At 42.9% G+C, this 14062-nt stretch overlaps 1 protein-coding gene across 1 annotated transcript; it reads left to right on the plus strand.

Moving 5' to 3' along the window:
• Positions 1-3806: 3806 nt before the first annotated feature.
• Positions 3807-13848, plus strand: LOC104504151 (glucagon-like peptide 2 receptor; the record flags this gene model as incomplete). The annotated part of the gene is made up of 6 exons (XM_010156020.1): positions 3807-3966; positions 8014-8118; positions 8804-8925; positions 11438-11544; positions 11777-11933; positions 13689-13848. Coding segments are annotated over exons 1-6 (811 nt in total), but the record flags the coding sequence as incomplete, so codon positions are not given.
• Positions 13849-14062: the final 214 nt, after the last annotated feature.

Raw genomic sequence — 14062 nt, forward strand, 5'->3', positions numbered from 1 at the left:
GAAATCTTAAAGGCGCAGGAGGAGGCTGCCCCCATGTGCCAGAAGATGAGTCAGCAGGGAAGAAGACTGAACAGACAGCTTTGGCTGGAACTCAGGAAAAAAAAGGAGACTTTATTAGTTCTGGAAGAAGAGGCCGGCAAGACAGGAAGAGTAGAAGGATGTTATGAGGTTTTACAGAAAGAAAATTAGAGGGGCCAAAGCCCTACTAAAACTTAATCTGGCCTCAACTGTAAAAGGCAACAAAAATTGTTTCTGTAAATACATCAGCAGCAAAAGGAGGGCAAAAAAATTTTCATCCTTTACTGGATGCAGGGAGAAATATATTGACTAAGTATGAGGAAAAGGCTGAGGTACTTAATGCCTTCTTTGCCACATAGCAAGACCCATTGTTTTCCAGGTACCCAGCCCCTGTGATGGTAGACAGTGATGGAGAGCAGAATAAAATCTATAATCCAAGAGGAAATGGTTAGTGACCTGCTGCACCACTCACACACCCACAAGTCTATGGGACTGAATGGGAGCCACCCAAGGCTACTGAGGGAGCTGGTGGAAGTGCTCACCAAGCCACTTTCCATCATCTGTGAATAGCCCTGGCAAACCAGAGAGGCCCCAATTGACTGCAGGTTAGCAAATGTGATGTCCATCTACAAGAATGACCAGAAGGAGGATTCAGGGAACTACAGGCCTATCAGCCTGACCTTGGACCAGATCACCTTGAGTGCCATCACGAGGCATGTACAGGACAACCAGACAATCAGTCCCAGTCAGCATGGGTTTATGAAAATCAGGTCCTGCTTTATGAACCTGATCTCCTTCTATGACAAGGTGATCTGGTTAGTGGATAAGGGAAAGTCTGTGTATGTGTCTACCTAGACTTCAGTAAAGACACCATTTCCCACAGCATTCTCCTGGACAAACTGGCTGCTCATGGCTTGGATGGGTATAGTCTTTGCTGGGTGCAAAACTGTCTGGATGTCTGGGCCCAAAGACTTGTGGTGAATGTTGTTAAAACCAAGTAGTGGCCGGTCACAAATGGTGTTTCTCAGGGCTCAGTACAGGGGCCAGTTTTCCTCACTATCTTTACCAAAGATCTGGATGAGGGGATTGAGGGCACACTCAGTCAGTTTGCAGATGACACTGAGTTGAGTGAGAGTGTTGATCTGCCAGAGGTAGAATGCCTCTTCAGAGGGATCTAGACAGGCTGGGTTGATGGACCAAGGGAAAATGTATGAGGTTCAACAAGGCCAAGTTCCAGGTCCTGTGCTTGGGTCACAACAACCCCATGCAACACTAAAGGTTTGGGGATGAGTGGCTGAAAGCTGCCTGGTGAAAAAGGACCTAGGGGTGTTGGTTGACAGCCAATTGAATATGAGCCAGCAGTGTGCCCAGGTGGCCCACGACCTCCTGGCCTACATCAGGAACAGTGTGGCCAGCAGGACTAGGGAAATTATTATCTCCCTGTACTGGGCACTGGTGAGGCCGCACCTTGAATAATGTGTTCAGTTTTGGGCCCCTCACTACAAGAAAGACATTGAGGTGCTGGAGCGTGTCCAGAGAAGAGCAACAGAGCTGGGGAAGGGTGTAGAGCACAAATCCTGTGAGGAGCGGCTGCAGGAGCTGGATGTGTTTAGCCTGGAGAAAAGAAGACTCAGAGGAGACCTTATCACTCTCTACAGCTACCTGAAAGGAGATTGTAGAGAAGTGGGGGTTGGTCTCTTCTCCAAAGTGACATGTGATAGGATGAGAGGAAATGTTCTCAAGTTGCTCCAGGGAAGGTTTAGACTGGATATTACGAAAAATTTGCTGACCAGACCCATCGCACAGGGAAGTCTGCTGCCTCCCTGGGGCCCGGGCTAGAGACATCACCAGGAAACTCCCTGGTCTGGTACTGACCTCACATTATTAAAGACTACTGGTCATGTAGGTTGGCAGTGATGAAGTTGTGGAAAGAAATCCAAAAGACATGAAAAGGGACTTCAGGGAACTGGGGAAATTGGTTGCAGGATTGGGAGCACAGGTAGTGTTTTCTTCAATCCCTTTAGTCGCACGGAAGAATACTGGAAGGAACAGGAAAGCACACCTGATCAACATGTGGCCCAGAGGCTGGTACCAACACTGGAATTCTGGCGTTTTTAATCACGGGGAGGTTTACAAGGCACCAAGTCTACTGGTAACAGATGGCGTGCAGCTGTCTCAAAGGGAGAAGAGGTTTCTAGCCCATGAACTGGTGGGGCTCATTGAGAGGGCTTTAAACTGGGATTGAAAGGGGAAGGGGACAAGACCACTAATGTACCAAGAGATGCCCAGAGCCTGGACAAGTCACCAGGAGAGCACCTGGCAGGCAAAACAAGAGAATTCTAGAAGCTCCAGTCAGCAAGGCAACTTCATCAAGGATCCACCTTAAACGTCTCTATGCGAACGCACAGAGCATGGTAAATAAACAAGAGGAGCTAGAGGCGTGCTCACAAATGAGGGGCTATTACCTCATTGACATCACAGAGACGTGGTGGGATGACTCCTATAGCTGGAGTGTCAGAATGGAAGGGTACAGGCTCTTTAGGAAGGACAGGGGAAACATGGAGAGGGTGTTGCTCCCTATGTCAGAGAACAGTAGGAGTGTGTGTAACTCCAGTGGGGATGGATGAGGAGCTGACCGAGATCTTAGGGGTCAGAATTAAAGGGGAAGGCAAAGAGAAGGGATACTGTAATAGGAGTTTGTTATAGGTCACCTGGTCAGGACAAGCAAGTGGATGAGGTCCTCTACAGGCAGATAGCAGAAGCCTCATGGTCACAAACCCTGGTCCTCATGGGGGACTTAAACCACCCCGCTATCTGTTGGAGGGACAGCACATCAGGGAACAAGCAAGCCAGGAGGTTCTTGGAATGCATTGATGACAACTTCCTTCTCCAACTGATAGAGGAGACGATGAGGAGTGGTGTCATACAGGACCTTGTTCTCCCTAACAGGGAGGGGATAGCAGGGTGATGCTCAAGGGCAGCCTTGGCTGCAGTGACCATGAAATGCTGGAGTTTGAGATACCTAAGGAAGTGTGGTGGGTACGCAGCAAGCTTACTACCCTGGACTTTGGAAGAGCAGACTTTGGCCTCTTCAGGGAACTGACTGGAGAGTTCCATGGGATGAAGCCCTTGAGGGAAGAGGGGCCCAAGAAAGCTGGCAAGTACTCCAGCTTTGAGTGGGAGTGTTGATCTGCCAGAGGTAGAATGCCTCTTCAGAGGGATCTGGATGAGCTGGATCAATAGACCAAGGGAAAATGTATGAGGTTCAACAAGGTCAAGTTCCAGGTTACCATGAAAAGCACTGCTGAGTACTTTCCAGCTTTGGAGGATCTTCTCCTCAAAGCTCAGGAGCAATGTATCCCAATGAAGTGGAAGTTGGGTAAAAACACTGGAAGGTCTATGTGGATGAAAAAGCAGCTCCTGGACAAACTGAGGTGCAAAAAGGAAGCCTACAGTGACGGGAAGCAGGGACAAGGAGCCTGGGCGGAGTACAGGAAAGTTGTCCGAGAGGTCAGAGATCAGGTTAGGAAAGCTAAAGCCCTGACAGGATTAAACCTGGCCGGGGACATTAAGAGCAACAAGAAGGGCTTCTATAGGTACATAGGGGATAAAAGGAAGATCAGGGAAAATGTGGGCCTTCTTCAGAAAGAAATGGGAGAGCTGGTTTCACAGGATATGGAGAATGCTGAGCTGCTCAATTATTTTTTCCGTTGATCTTCACTGGCAAATGTGCAAGCCAAACACCCCAAGTCACGGAAGGCAAGGGCAGGGACTAGGAAAATGGAAAGATGCCCATGGTTAGAGACGATCAGGTTCAGGAGCACCTAAGGAAGCTGAAGGTGCACAAGTCCGTGGGACCTGGTGGAATACCTCTATGGATCCTAAAAGATCTAGCAGAAGAAGCTGTTAAACCTCTATCCGTCATATTCGAAAAGTCGTGGCAGTCTGGTGAAGTTTCCACTGACTGGAAAAGGGGAAACATAACCCCCATCTTTAAAAAGGGAAAAAAGGAGGATCCAGGGAACTGCAGGCCAGCCAGTCTCACCTCTGTGTGTGGCCAGACCATCGAGTAGATCCTCCTGCAAAGATGCTAAGGCACATGGAAAACAAGGATGTGATTGGTGACAGCCAACAAGGCTTCACCAAGGGCAGATCATGCCTCACTAATATGGTGGCCTTCTATCCACCAATAGATAGAAGATGGATAGAAGATAGGCCACCAATGTAATTTACCTGGACTTGTTCAAAGCCTTTGATAGCATTCTGCATGACATCCTTGTCTCTAAACTGGACACATGGATTTGACCGATGGACCACTCACTGAATAAGGAACTGGCGGGGTGGTCGCACTGAGAGTTGTTGTCAACTGCTCAGTGTTTGAGTGGAGACCAGTGATGAGCAGCATTCCTCAGGGGTTGGTGTTGGGACCAGAGCTGTTCAACATCTTTGTCAGTGACATGGATTGGGGGATTGAGGGCATCCTCAGCAAGTTTGCCAATGACACTCAGCAGTGTCGTGCAGTCAACACACTGGAGAGAAGGGATGCCATCCAGAGCGACCTTGACAAGCTGGAGAGGTGAGACTGTGCCAATCTCATGGAGTTCAACAAGGCCAAGTGCAAGGTCCTGCACCTGGGTTGGGGCAATCCCAAGCACAAGTACAGGCTGGGTGGAGAATGGATAGAAAGCAGACCCCTGAGGAGAAGGACTTGGGACTACTGGTGGACAAAAAGCTGAACATGAGCCAGCCGTGTGCGTTGGCAGCCCAGAAAGCCAACCTTATCTTGGGGTGCATCAGGAGAAGTGTGGCCAGCAGGGCGAGGGAAGTGATTCTCCCCCTCTACTCTTCTCTTGTGAGACCTCACTTGGAGTGCTGTGTCCAGCTGTGGAAACTTCAACAGAAGAAGGATATCAACCAGTTGGAGTGAGTCCAGAGGAGGCCATGAAGATGATCAGAGGGCTGGAGCACCTCTCCTATGATGAAAGGCTGAGAGAACTGGGCTTGTTCAGCCTGGAGAAGAGGCAGCTCCCAGGAGACGTCATTGCAGCCTTCCAATACCTCAAGGGGGCCTACAAGAAAGCTGGGAGAGGACTTTTCACAAGGGCCTGTAGTGACTGGACAAGGGATAATGGGTTTAAATTGAAAGTGAGTAGATTTAGATATCAGGAAGAATTTCTTCATGGAGAGGGTGGTGAGGCACTGGAACAGGTTGCCAGAGAAGTTTTGGATGCCTCACCCCTGAAAGTGTTCAAGGCCAGGCTGGATGTGGCTTTGAGCAACCTGGTCTAGGGGAAGGGGTCCCTGCCCATGGCAGGGCATTGGAACTAGATGATCTTTAAGATCCTTCCAGCCTAAACCAATCTATGATTCTTTATAGAAAATGTTGTCAAGCTTTGGAACAGGCTGCCCAGGGAGGTGGTTGAGTCAGCACCATCCCTGGGGGTATTTAAAAGACATGTTCCGCTTAGGACCATGGTTTAGCGCTGTTATTGGTAGTGTTAGTTTAACATCTGGACTTGATAGTAAAGACATTTTCCAACCTAAAATATTCTGTGATTTTATGTCATGGAATATTATTTCAGTGCTTCTTCTAGTACTACTATGCCAAAGGGGAAAACCATCAAAAATGTTTAAAGCTAGTTCTGCCAGTATTCATTTCCATGGTGAGAACTTAGAATCTGAGAATTTCAACAGTTTAGGTACTTGCATGGGTTGCACATAATTTTTTATTCCTAAGCTGTTTGAGGCAGTAAAACCAGGCTGTTACCTCTGTCAAATTTGTTATGCTTCTATTACAATGCAGTGTCAATTTGAGCATGTACAAACAAAACATCTGCCATCAGTGTGATGCATCTGGGCTGTCTTAGGTCCCCAAAAAATGCAGGTAAGCTGGTTTTGGACTTGTTCCCTTTGAAGCAAGCAACTAACTGGTCTGGTTACTATGCAAGATGTTATGTAGGAGAGTCACTGTAGCAAGAGCACATACAGGAAGGGTCAGAGTGTCACTCAGTTGAAGCAGTTATCTGTTCTTCTTTGTCCACTTCACTGTCCCCTTCTTCATTTTGGTTTTTTGTGTGATGAGAAAATAATACTTGTTACTAGATGCCAACAATATAATTATATGTTTTCTGTCTATGTTGTGTCTTTATCTGACTTCAAGGTTTCAAAGGCATTCACCTTTCTGAACAGAAGTCAGAGAATTACTAATGAAGATACACAGTAGAAATGTTTAGGAGTCTTTCTCGGAAAGAAAGGTGTATTTGTGACAGAGGGTTCATCAGAACAGCATGTATGGCCAGCATAACAAAGCTGAGTTACTCTTACCCCCAATAAAATATACTATCTAGGAAGTCTGATCATCTCTGGGCATGTGCTTTCTAGTGGCAGGACACAGGTACCAAGAAAAGTATGATCTTACAATGTTTTGCTTTTTGTTTGCCTTTGAAATTTTGGAAATTCCTCTCCTCTCCTCTCCTCTCCTCTCCTCTCCTCTCCTCTCCTCTCCTCTCCTCTCCTCTCCTCTCCTCTCCTCTCCTCTCCTCTCCTCTCCTCTCTCTTTCATTTTTTTTCTTTTTGTTTGCCTTTGAAATTTTGGAAATTCCTCTCCTCTCCTCTCCTCTCCTCTCCTCTCCTCTCCTCTGGATTGAAGAGGGAATGAAAGTTTTTAAAGAAAGCAAGAGAGACAAAGCACAGATCAGCCCAACCAGTGCATCTGCAAGATATCTAATAGCTAAAACTGACAAGAAATAAAGAGAATCTGGATCAAAGACCTTTGGTGAAAACCTGGTGTGCAGAAACCCTTAGCACAATGTAAAAGAAGACTGTATTATGGTGGAAGGAAGAGAATGATGGCTTTGGGTGGCAATTAGAACTAAGCCACATGATTCAGGAGGACAAAAGCAGTGACACATAGCAAGATATTAGAGGGCAGTAGTTTGTAGCAGGTGATCAGGAGAACTACAGGGACTCAGAACTCCAGTTTTCCTGAAATGGAGAAAAAAATATTTTTCTTCTGGCAGCCTACCCAATCCACACTTGAAAAAAGCTTGAACAGGAACGATAAAAATACAGGTCTGAATGTTAACAGCTATACAGGTCATAAGGCAGATGGGTCTATAGATGTTCAGCCTCAAAGGTACAAGGTAATTTCTAAGAATGCACATACTGTTCTCTGTATTTTAGCAGAAGCACCCCAAAGGGATGCTGGTGAGACAGCACACAGCTATCTTTGTTTCTCCCTGTATTGTTTCCACACAACTTTCCCTAACTATTGCTAAGTATTATGGAAAACAAGCCAGGATATACTCTCTTAGTTTTGGATGAGCAAAAGCATTAAATTTAAGGGAGGAGAAATTCAGCTTACCCTAGAAGACAGAAACTAATAGACTAGTGTGGCAAATAATGCATTTTATTTTATATTAGTGTAAACAGATTGCACCAATTCCATTCTGCATTATCAAATGTTTTATCTTAACCTTAATTCTTGTGAGTGATGTGATACCCGTGAAGCTTAAAACTGAGTTAGTCTGAGATATTACTAGCTCCCTAACCTCTATTGTCCAAAGGCTAAGAGTAGTCACTATCCAAGAAGCTGGCAGTGGTCTGAACTGAGAACAAACTGATGTCACAGGGATCATGAAAGGTGGACTATCTTCCATTTACCAGAAAAATAATCTGTGTCATGTACCAAAAACAGTGAGTGACAGCACGGCTGGAATCTGTATTACATTTGCAAAACAGAGGTCTCAGGATGATTTAGAGCAATACCCTTTTCTCACAATGAAGCATATAAAACTTGCTACTGTTGTGTAGATCCAGGGAAAAAGGGTAGCAGTCATTTCTGCAACATGCACTGAGAATTGCACAGTGCACCAAGTTTATCTGCTACATCTTGTAAATACTCTGCAGTAGCTTACAAGTTACCTGGAACAGTATACAATAGTTTTCATGATTGTCTGAACTTCTTGTAAAACTTCTATTTGCTTCTCTCACCAGGAATATACTGTAATGGGACATTTGATCAATTTGTTTGCTGGCCTTACTCACCCCCAGGAAATGTCTCTGTTCCTTGTCCTTCATATTTGCCATGGTTGGAAAACGGTAATGTGATAGTGGTAACTCCTCTTCACGTTTATATTGGGAATACGCAAAAGGACAGATGGTGCTGGTCTCTCTTGTCCCAGTGTCCTCTGAAGTGTCTGAGGGCTTTCTTATATCACCTCTTTTCACCTCTTTTCTGAACTGAGGCACAAAATTGTTGTCCATGTTTAATTATTTACTCTTTTTCTCCATCTGTGCTTTTAACAGTTCCGTATTGTCTGGCCATCTCCATCCATCCCCCATTCATCAATTACACAAGCCCACCTGGTTTTGAAACCTGGTTTTATTGACTGCTAACTGTTTTCTTTTGACAACAAATCTACACTCTTCCTCCTACAATTTTGACTGTGCAGCCTGGGCAATGTGTCACCCATACTTATGAGCTTAATGAAGAAAAAGAAGTAAAGTGAGATGCATGCTTTTCTTTTGGATATAGTAACTCTGTATTTTTTGTAAATACCAGGTATATTCTGGAAATATTTTTCTGGTAGACTATATTCCTATTTTGTTCTGTGTAAATATGAAAAAACATATTGTCAAATGCAAAAGAAAAGTGGGTTTTATTCCTTTTTTGAGTGGGGTTGGGATGGTGTCTATTATGGTGTAAGGGAGAAATCTTTAAAACATCTATGGAAAATGAAATCTTCATTTTGACCTTTCAAATAAAACCTTTGTTTACTTTCAGGGAATGTAGGAAATGTATACAGAGTCTGCTTGGATGAAGGGACTTGGCAAACAAGAGAAAACTCCACAGACATTTGGCGTGATAGTTCAGAATGTTCTGAGAAAAATCATTTCCAAAAAAAAGTAAGTATGGTTTATATTATGGTTTAATATTTTAATCTTCTTATTCCTTTCTTGAGTAACTGATGGAACATTTCCACTGAGTACCTGCAAAACATGTTCATATTTAATTTAGATTGCCAAATGGAAGCCTATTATTTTATTTAGAAGAAGCAGAGGAGAAAAGATTAAGGAGGGAGATTCCTGATTTAGATGATAAAAATTATTTTCTGTTCAGAGTCCAGTGTCCACATTTGCTGAATTTCTCTTAATAAATTTGAAATAGACTGCAGCTTGACAAGTATATAACTTTGATTCAAAGCATCTCATTTGCCCCAAATTGTTGTAGTCTGCAAAGGCCAGACAACCTCATTCTCTGCCACTTCCTGAGCTTTTTAGCATTTAATGAGCCCTTAATTTGTTCTTTCAAATTTAGCTAGTCGCAGACTGGAAGATTCATCATACTGCAAAAGCGATCCTCGCCAGTGTGGTAGAGTTTGCAGCCCAAGCATTGGGGTCTGTCAGCTCTGGGGGGAGTGGCTCTCCCTAGCTGAATAAAGAGTAAAATAGGTACTCTCATCTTGACAGTGCTCAGCTCTTTGTACTGAAGATAAAATGAAAATAAATACTGATCAGCTCTGGTTTGTGAAGCTGGGAATCACACCCTTGCTTTGTATCTGCAAAGAAGCCTGGCTTGTGTTCTCTGTGAGAAGGCAGTTTGCAACTGAGCAAGCTCACATCCACCACCAGAATTAGGCTTCAGGTAAAGGACAGTTCAAGCTGTGAAACAGGGATCTGATCCTGTTGCCTGCTTGCAAAACTGAGCAGTGACTTGTAAAGAGTGCAGCAGTTTCAGATAATAGTAAAGTATGCAGCTTATCTGGTTTTATCTTCTTGCAATTTCTTTTGCCACAGAGTTCATCTTCCCTGAAGTCAAAATTCTCTTAGGTAAGCACTTTAACGTTGTCCCAAATCTGGGTTCTTCACTCTGTGCAATAAGCTGATCCACACATGGAGTCAAGATACTTGTTTACTGCATGACTGCACAGGTGTTAGGTGGTAACTCTGGAAAGCTGGCACAAATTTTGAGAAATAAACCAGGTCTTATATACCAAATAACAACAAAGAAGAAACCACCACAGTGAAAGATGAGTCAGTCATTCCTTACTCCTGCCTTTACATATGAAAGCAGAAATTTATCATCTTTTTTCGAGGTTCTTACTGTCTATTTGAGAGCAGTTCGGTGTTACGAAGGTGTGCTGGTTTTAGTCAGGACAGAGTTAATTTTCTTGGCATGAGGTTATGCTTTTGGATTAAACCAAGACACAAGGTTTGATGATCTGGGGACAAGTTCCTGCCCCTGGGGCCATCCCCATCCATTCTGTATTCATCAAGTATTTTCTTTAGACAACATTACTATTGATTATTTTTTACTTTTTTCATATTTTACTGGGTGGACACTGTTACTGTTACTATTACTTTATTGAGTAACATTATTTTATTGATTACTTTATTAATCACTGTTAGTTCAGGATCCCCAAGTACTAAGTTTTTACTAAACTCTAATGACTCTACTATGGGAATCCTTTGCACTCACACTGCTCTCCTGGGCACTTTCACCCTATCCAAGAAGAGTTTCTGCCAGCAGACTCAGCTCATGTATGCTATTCAGATAGAACTCATTAACATAAATTGATTAGAGACAATCACTGGCAGGAAGGTCCCTGGTGCTGAGCAGTAAGAAAATTCATGAAGAAAAAAGCAAAATCACTGAGGAAAAAACACAGGTTCCAAGAAAATTTTTGAAGGCCAAATATGGATTATGAAGGTCACATATCCTCTATCTCTACATCCTCTCTGCAGAGAAGCTTTTCCTGAGATAGAAAAGCAATATGAAGAGATGAGAGGTAGATATAAGCAGCTAAATAGAAAAACATAGCAGGAAGAAGTGTTAAATGAAGCAAAGTGGAAAGAAAGTGTGAATGCCTCCCTTCCTCCTCTGAGGTCTTATTCATCATTCAAAGACATTCTAGACAACTCTAGTTTAATAATTTTGATCTTTTTTCTTTGAACCCTTTGCAAAAGTCAGTCTATTTCAATGACGGTAGACAGAGCTGACTCTCAAAATTCTACAGACAACTGATTTGTAGCTGTGTCTGCCAGACCACACACATAGGAACTGCACTTGCATGTAAAGGTTGAGTGACTTAATCTCTGCAGTTATTAAACAACTGTGAGCCATTTGGTGCATGTAATTACAGCAACGATTAGCTGAAAACCAGACTAAGAATGATGTTTGTGCAGGAGCAATCTGGAAATGAGACCATGAGTGCCTTCGAAATTAAAAATAAATTAAGGCTGGCTGTAAGTGTCTCTGTCATGCAATGGTTTCATGAGGCAGTGCAAGGAGCAGGCATCAGAAATCTCCCCTGACTACCTTGCAACACAAAGAAGTGGGACTCAAAAGTCTCTGAGTTGTGTTCGTGATCTGTCTGCCTGCCTGCAGGTATAATACATTTTTGTCCTTTTTTCCTAGGAAGAAGAACATAAATTACTTACCACATTACAGCTGTTGTACACTATAGGATATTATTTTTCTCTCATCTCACTTCTACTAGCTCTACTTATACTCTCTTTGCTCAGGTTAGTACAAATTTGCATGCATTTTAAAAGTGCAGACCCCAGTACTCACATTCTTTTTTCCATGTAATTGAATTTATTGCTTGGCTTGTATTTTCCTAGTAAGTATTATAAAAGCAATTTCTAATCAAAATCCATTGATGGCAACAATAGAAATACAACAGTTTTGGGGTTTTTTTATTTCTGCAAATTAAACATATTCCAGATGATTAATTAATTATTTTTTTTCCCACAGAAAACTTCACTGCACAAGAAACTACATCCATATGAATTTATTTGCATCTTTTATTTTGCGTGCCACAGCAGTTCTTATAAAAGACACTGTATACTACAATATTTATTCCAAAAGACCAAATGATGAAACTGGATGGATATTATATCTCAGTCCTGAGGTAATTTGTTAGTACATTGCTAACAGTAAATGTCTGCTGTTAGAAGCAATAACTGTTAGAGTTTCAGAAGTTTGCTGTACAGCAGCAAGCTTTGAGATATTTGTTAGCTGAGCTTTGAATACTGAAATTTTGCTGATAATGCTTGGGGTAATCAAGAAAAAAAATGTGAAAAAGACTTACATGTGTAGTTTTTAGGAAGAATCTACATATTTGGCACTTATATAATAATTTATTTATTCACTTTTGGTATGCATAGCACAATCAATGCAGACAAATCTTGTTTTAAGACATCGTTATCAAACAATGTATTTCCTGTGAAAGAATACTAAGAGAGAAAAATAGTTTAAAGGATTTTCTGTACTAGGAAAATGTACTAATTTTCTTACACTTGTTTAGATAAAGGAATAACAGCATGTCTCATTTCATAGAATCATAATATCATAGAATGATTTAGGTGACCTTAAAGATCATCTAGTTCCAACCCCCCTGCCATGGGCAGGGACACCTTCTAGGAGACCCAGTTGCTCAAAGCCTCATCCAGCCTGGCCTTGAACACTTCTAGGGATGAGGCATCCACAGCTTCTCTAGACAACCTGTTCCAGTGCTTCACCACCCTCTCCAGGAAGAATTTTTTCCTGATATCCAATCTAAATCTACCTGCTTTCAGTTTAAACCCATTACCCGTTGTCCTGTCACTACAGACCCTTGTAAAAAGTCCCCCTCCAGCTTCCTTATAGGTCTTCTTCAAGTACTGGAAGGCTGCAATACGGTCTCCCTGGAGTCCAGGCTGAACAAGCCAAATTCTCTCAGCCTCTCTTCATAGTAGACATTCTCCAGCCCTCAACTTCATGGCCTTCTCTGGACCCACCCCAACTGGTCGATATCCTTCTTATGTTGAGGGCTCCACAGCTGGACACAGTACTCCAGGTGGGGTCCTCGAGAGCAGAGTAGAGGTAACCTTCCTTGCCCTATTGGTCACGTTGCTCTGGATACAGCCCAAGACACAGCTGGCTTTCTGGGCTGCCAGCACACACTGCTAACTCATGCCCAGCTTTTCACCTACCAGTACCCCGAAGTCCTTCTCCTCAGGGCTGCTCTCTATCCACTCTCCATCCAGCCTGTACTTGTATTTGGGATTGTCCTGACCCAGGTGCAGGACCTTGCACTTGGCCTTGTTGAACTCCATGAGGTTGGCATGGTCCCACCTCTCCAGCCTCTCCAGGTCCCTTTGGATGGCATCCCTTCACTCCAGCATGTCAACCATGCCACACAGCTTGGTGTCATCAGGAAAGCTGTTGAGGTGAACTCAACCAATTTTGCAACTACTCTGGATAATTAGATTTGTATGATGCTGTATAAATATAGTTTGACCATGTCTAGAAGCAAAATTACTTGCAAGATGTTAATGGTGATTATTTTAGTAGGTAATGGTAATTATTTTAGTCGCTCATGTATAAACATTCTGATGTACAGATCATGAGAAAGAACAGACACCCCAGCCTGCACTGTCTCTGCTTCTTCCTACTTGTCACTTTTACTCAAACTCTCTGACACTGTAGAAGCCTTTAATTTGTTGCACTCCCCTCCAGCCTCTCACAAGCTGCAAGGAGAGTCTTGTGAGATATGTGACTGATCCACAGTTATATCACAACCATGTGCTAGTTTTGAAAACTGTTGCTGAAGTAAAAAGAGAAAACCAGGATTTGTCAGAGCTTTTATATATTAACAATGGTTCCTGGTCTCTCATTTCTACAGATTGTAATCATTTGCAGGACTGTCCAGTTTTTCATGCATTACTTCATTGGGGCAAATTATTTTTGGCTATTAGTAGAAGGAATTTATTTGCGTACGTTACTGATAACAGTTGTCCTCTCTGAAAGACGACTGCTACAGACATACGTTGTGATAGGATGGGGTAAGTACCTAACAATTTCCAAATTCTTGATTTTGTGGTACCTTTTTGAGTCAATGGTGGGTACTTTGTAATTAAGTAATAAATAATAAATAATTTTTTGAAAAATTTTTTTTTAAGTCATCAATTGTCAGTAAAGATATACCACCAGTGATAACATTGTAGTTCAGCTTACCCTGCAGATACAGGAAATGGGTGAATTGTTTCATAAGCAAAC

This window comes from Eurypyga helias, unplaced genomic scaffold (genome assembly GCF_000690775.1).
Source record: "Eurypyga helias isolate BGI_N326 unplaced genomic scaffold, ASM69077v1 scaffold837, whole genome shotgun sequence".
Lineage (NCBI taxonomy): Eukaryota > Metazoa > Chordata > Aves > Eurypygiformes > Eurypygidae > Eurypyga > Eurypyga helias.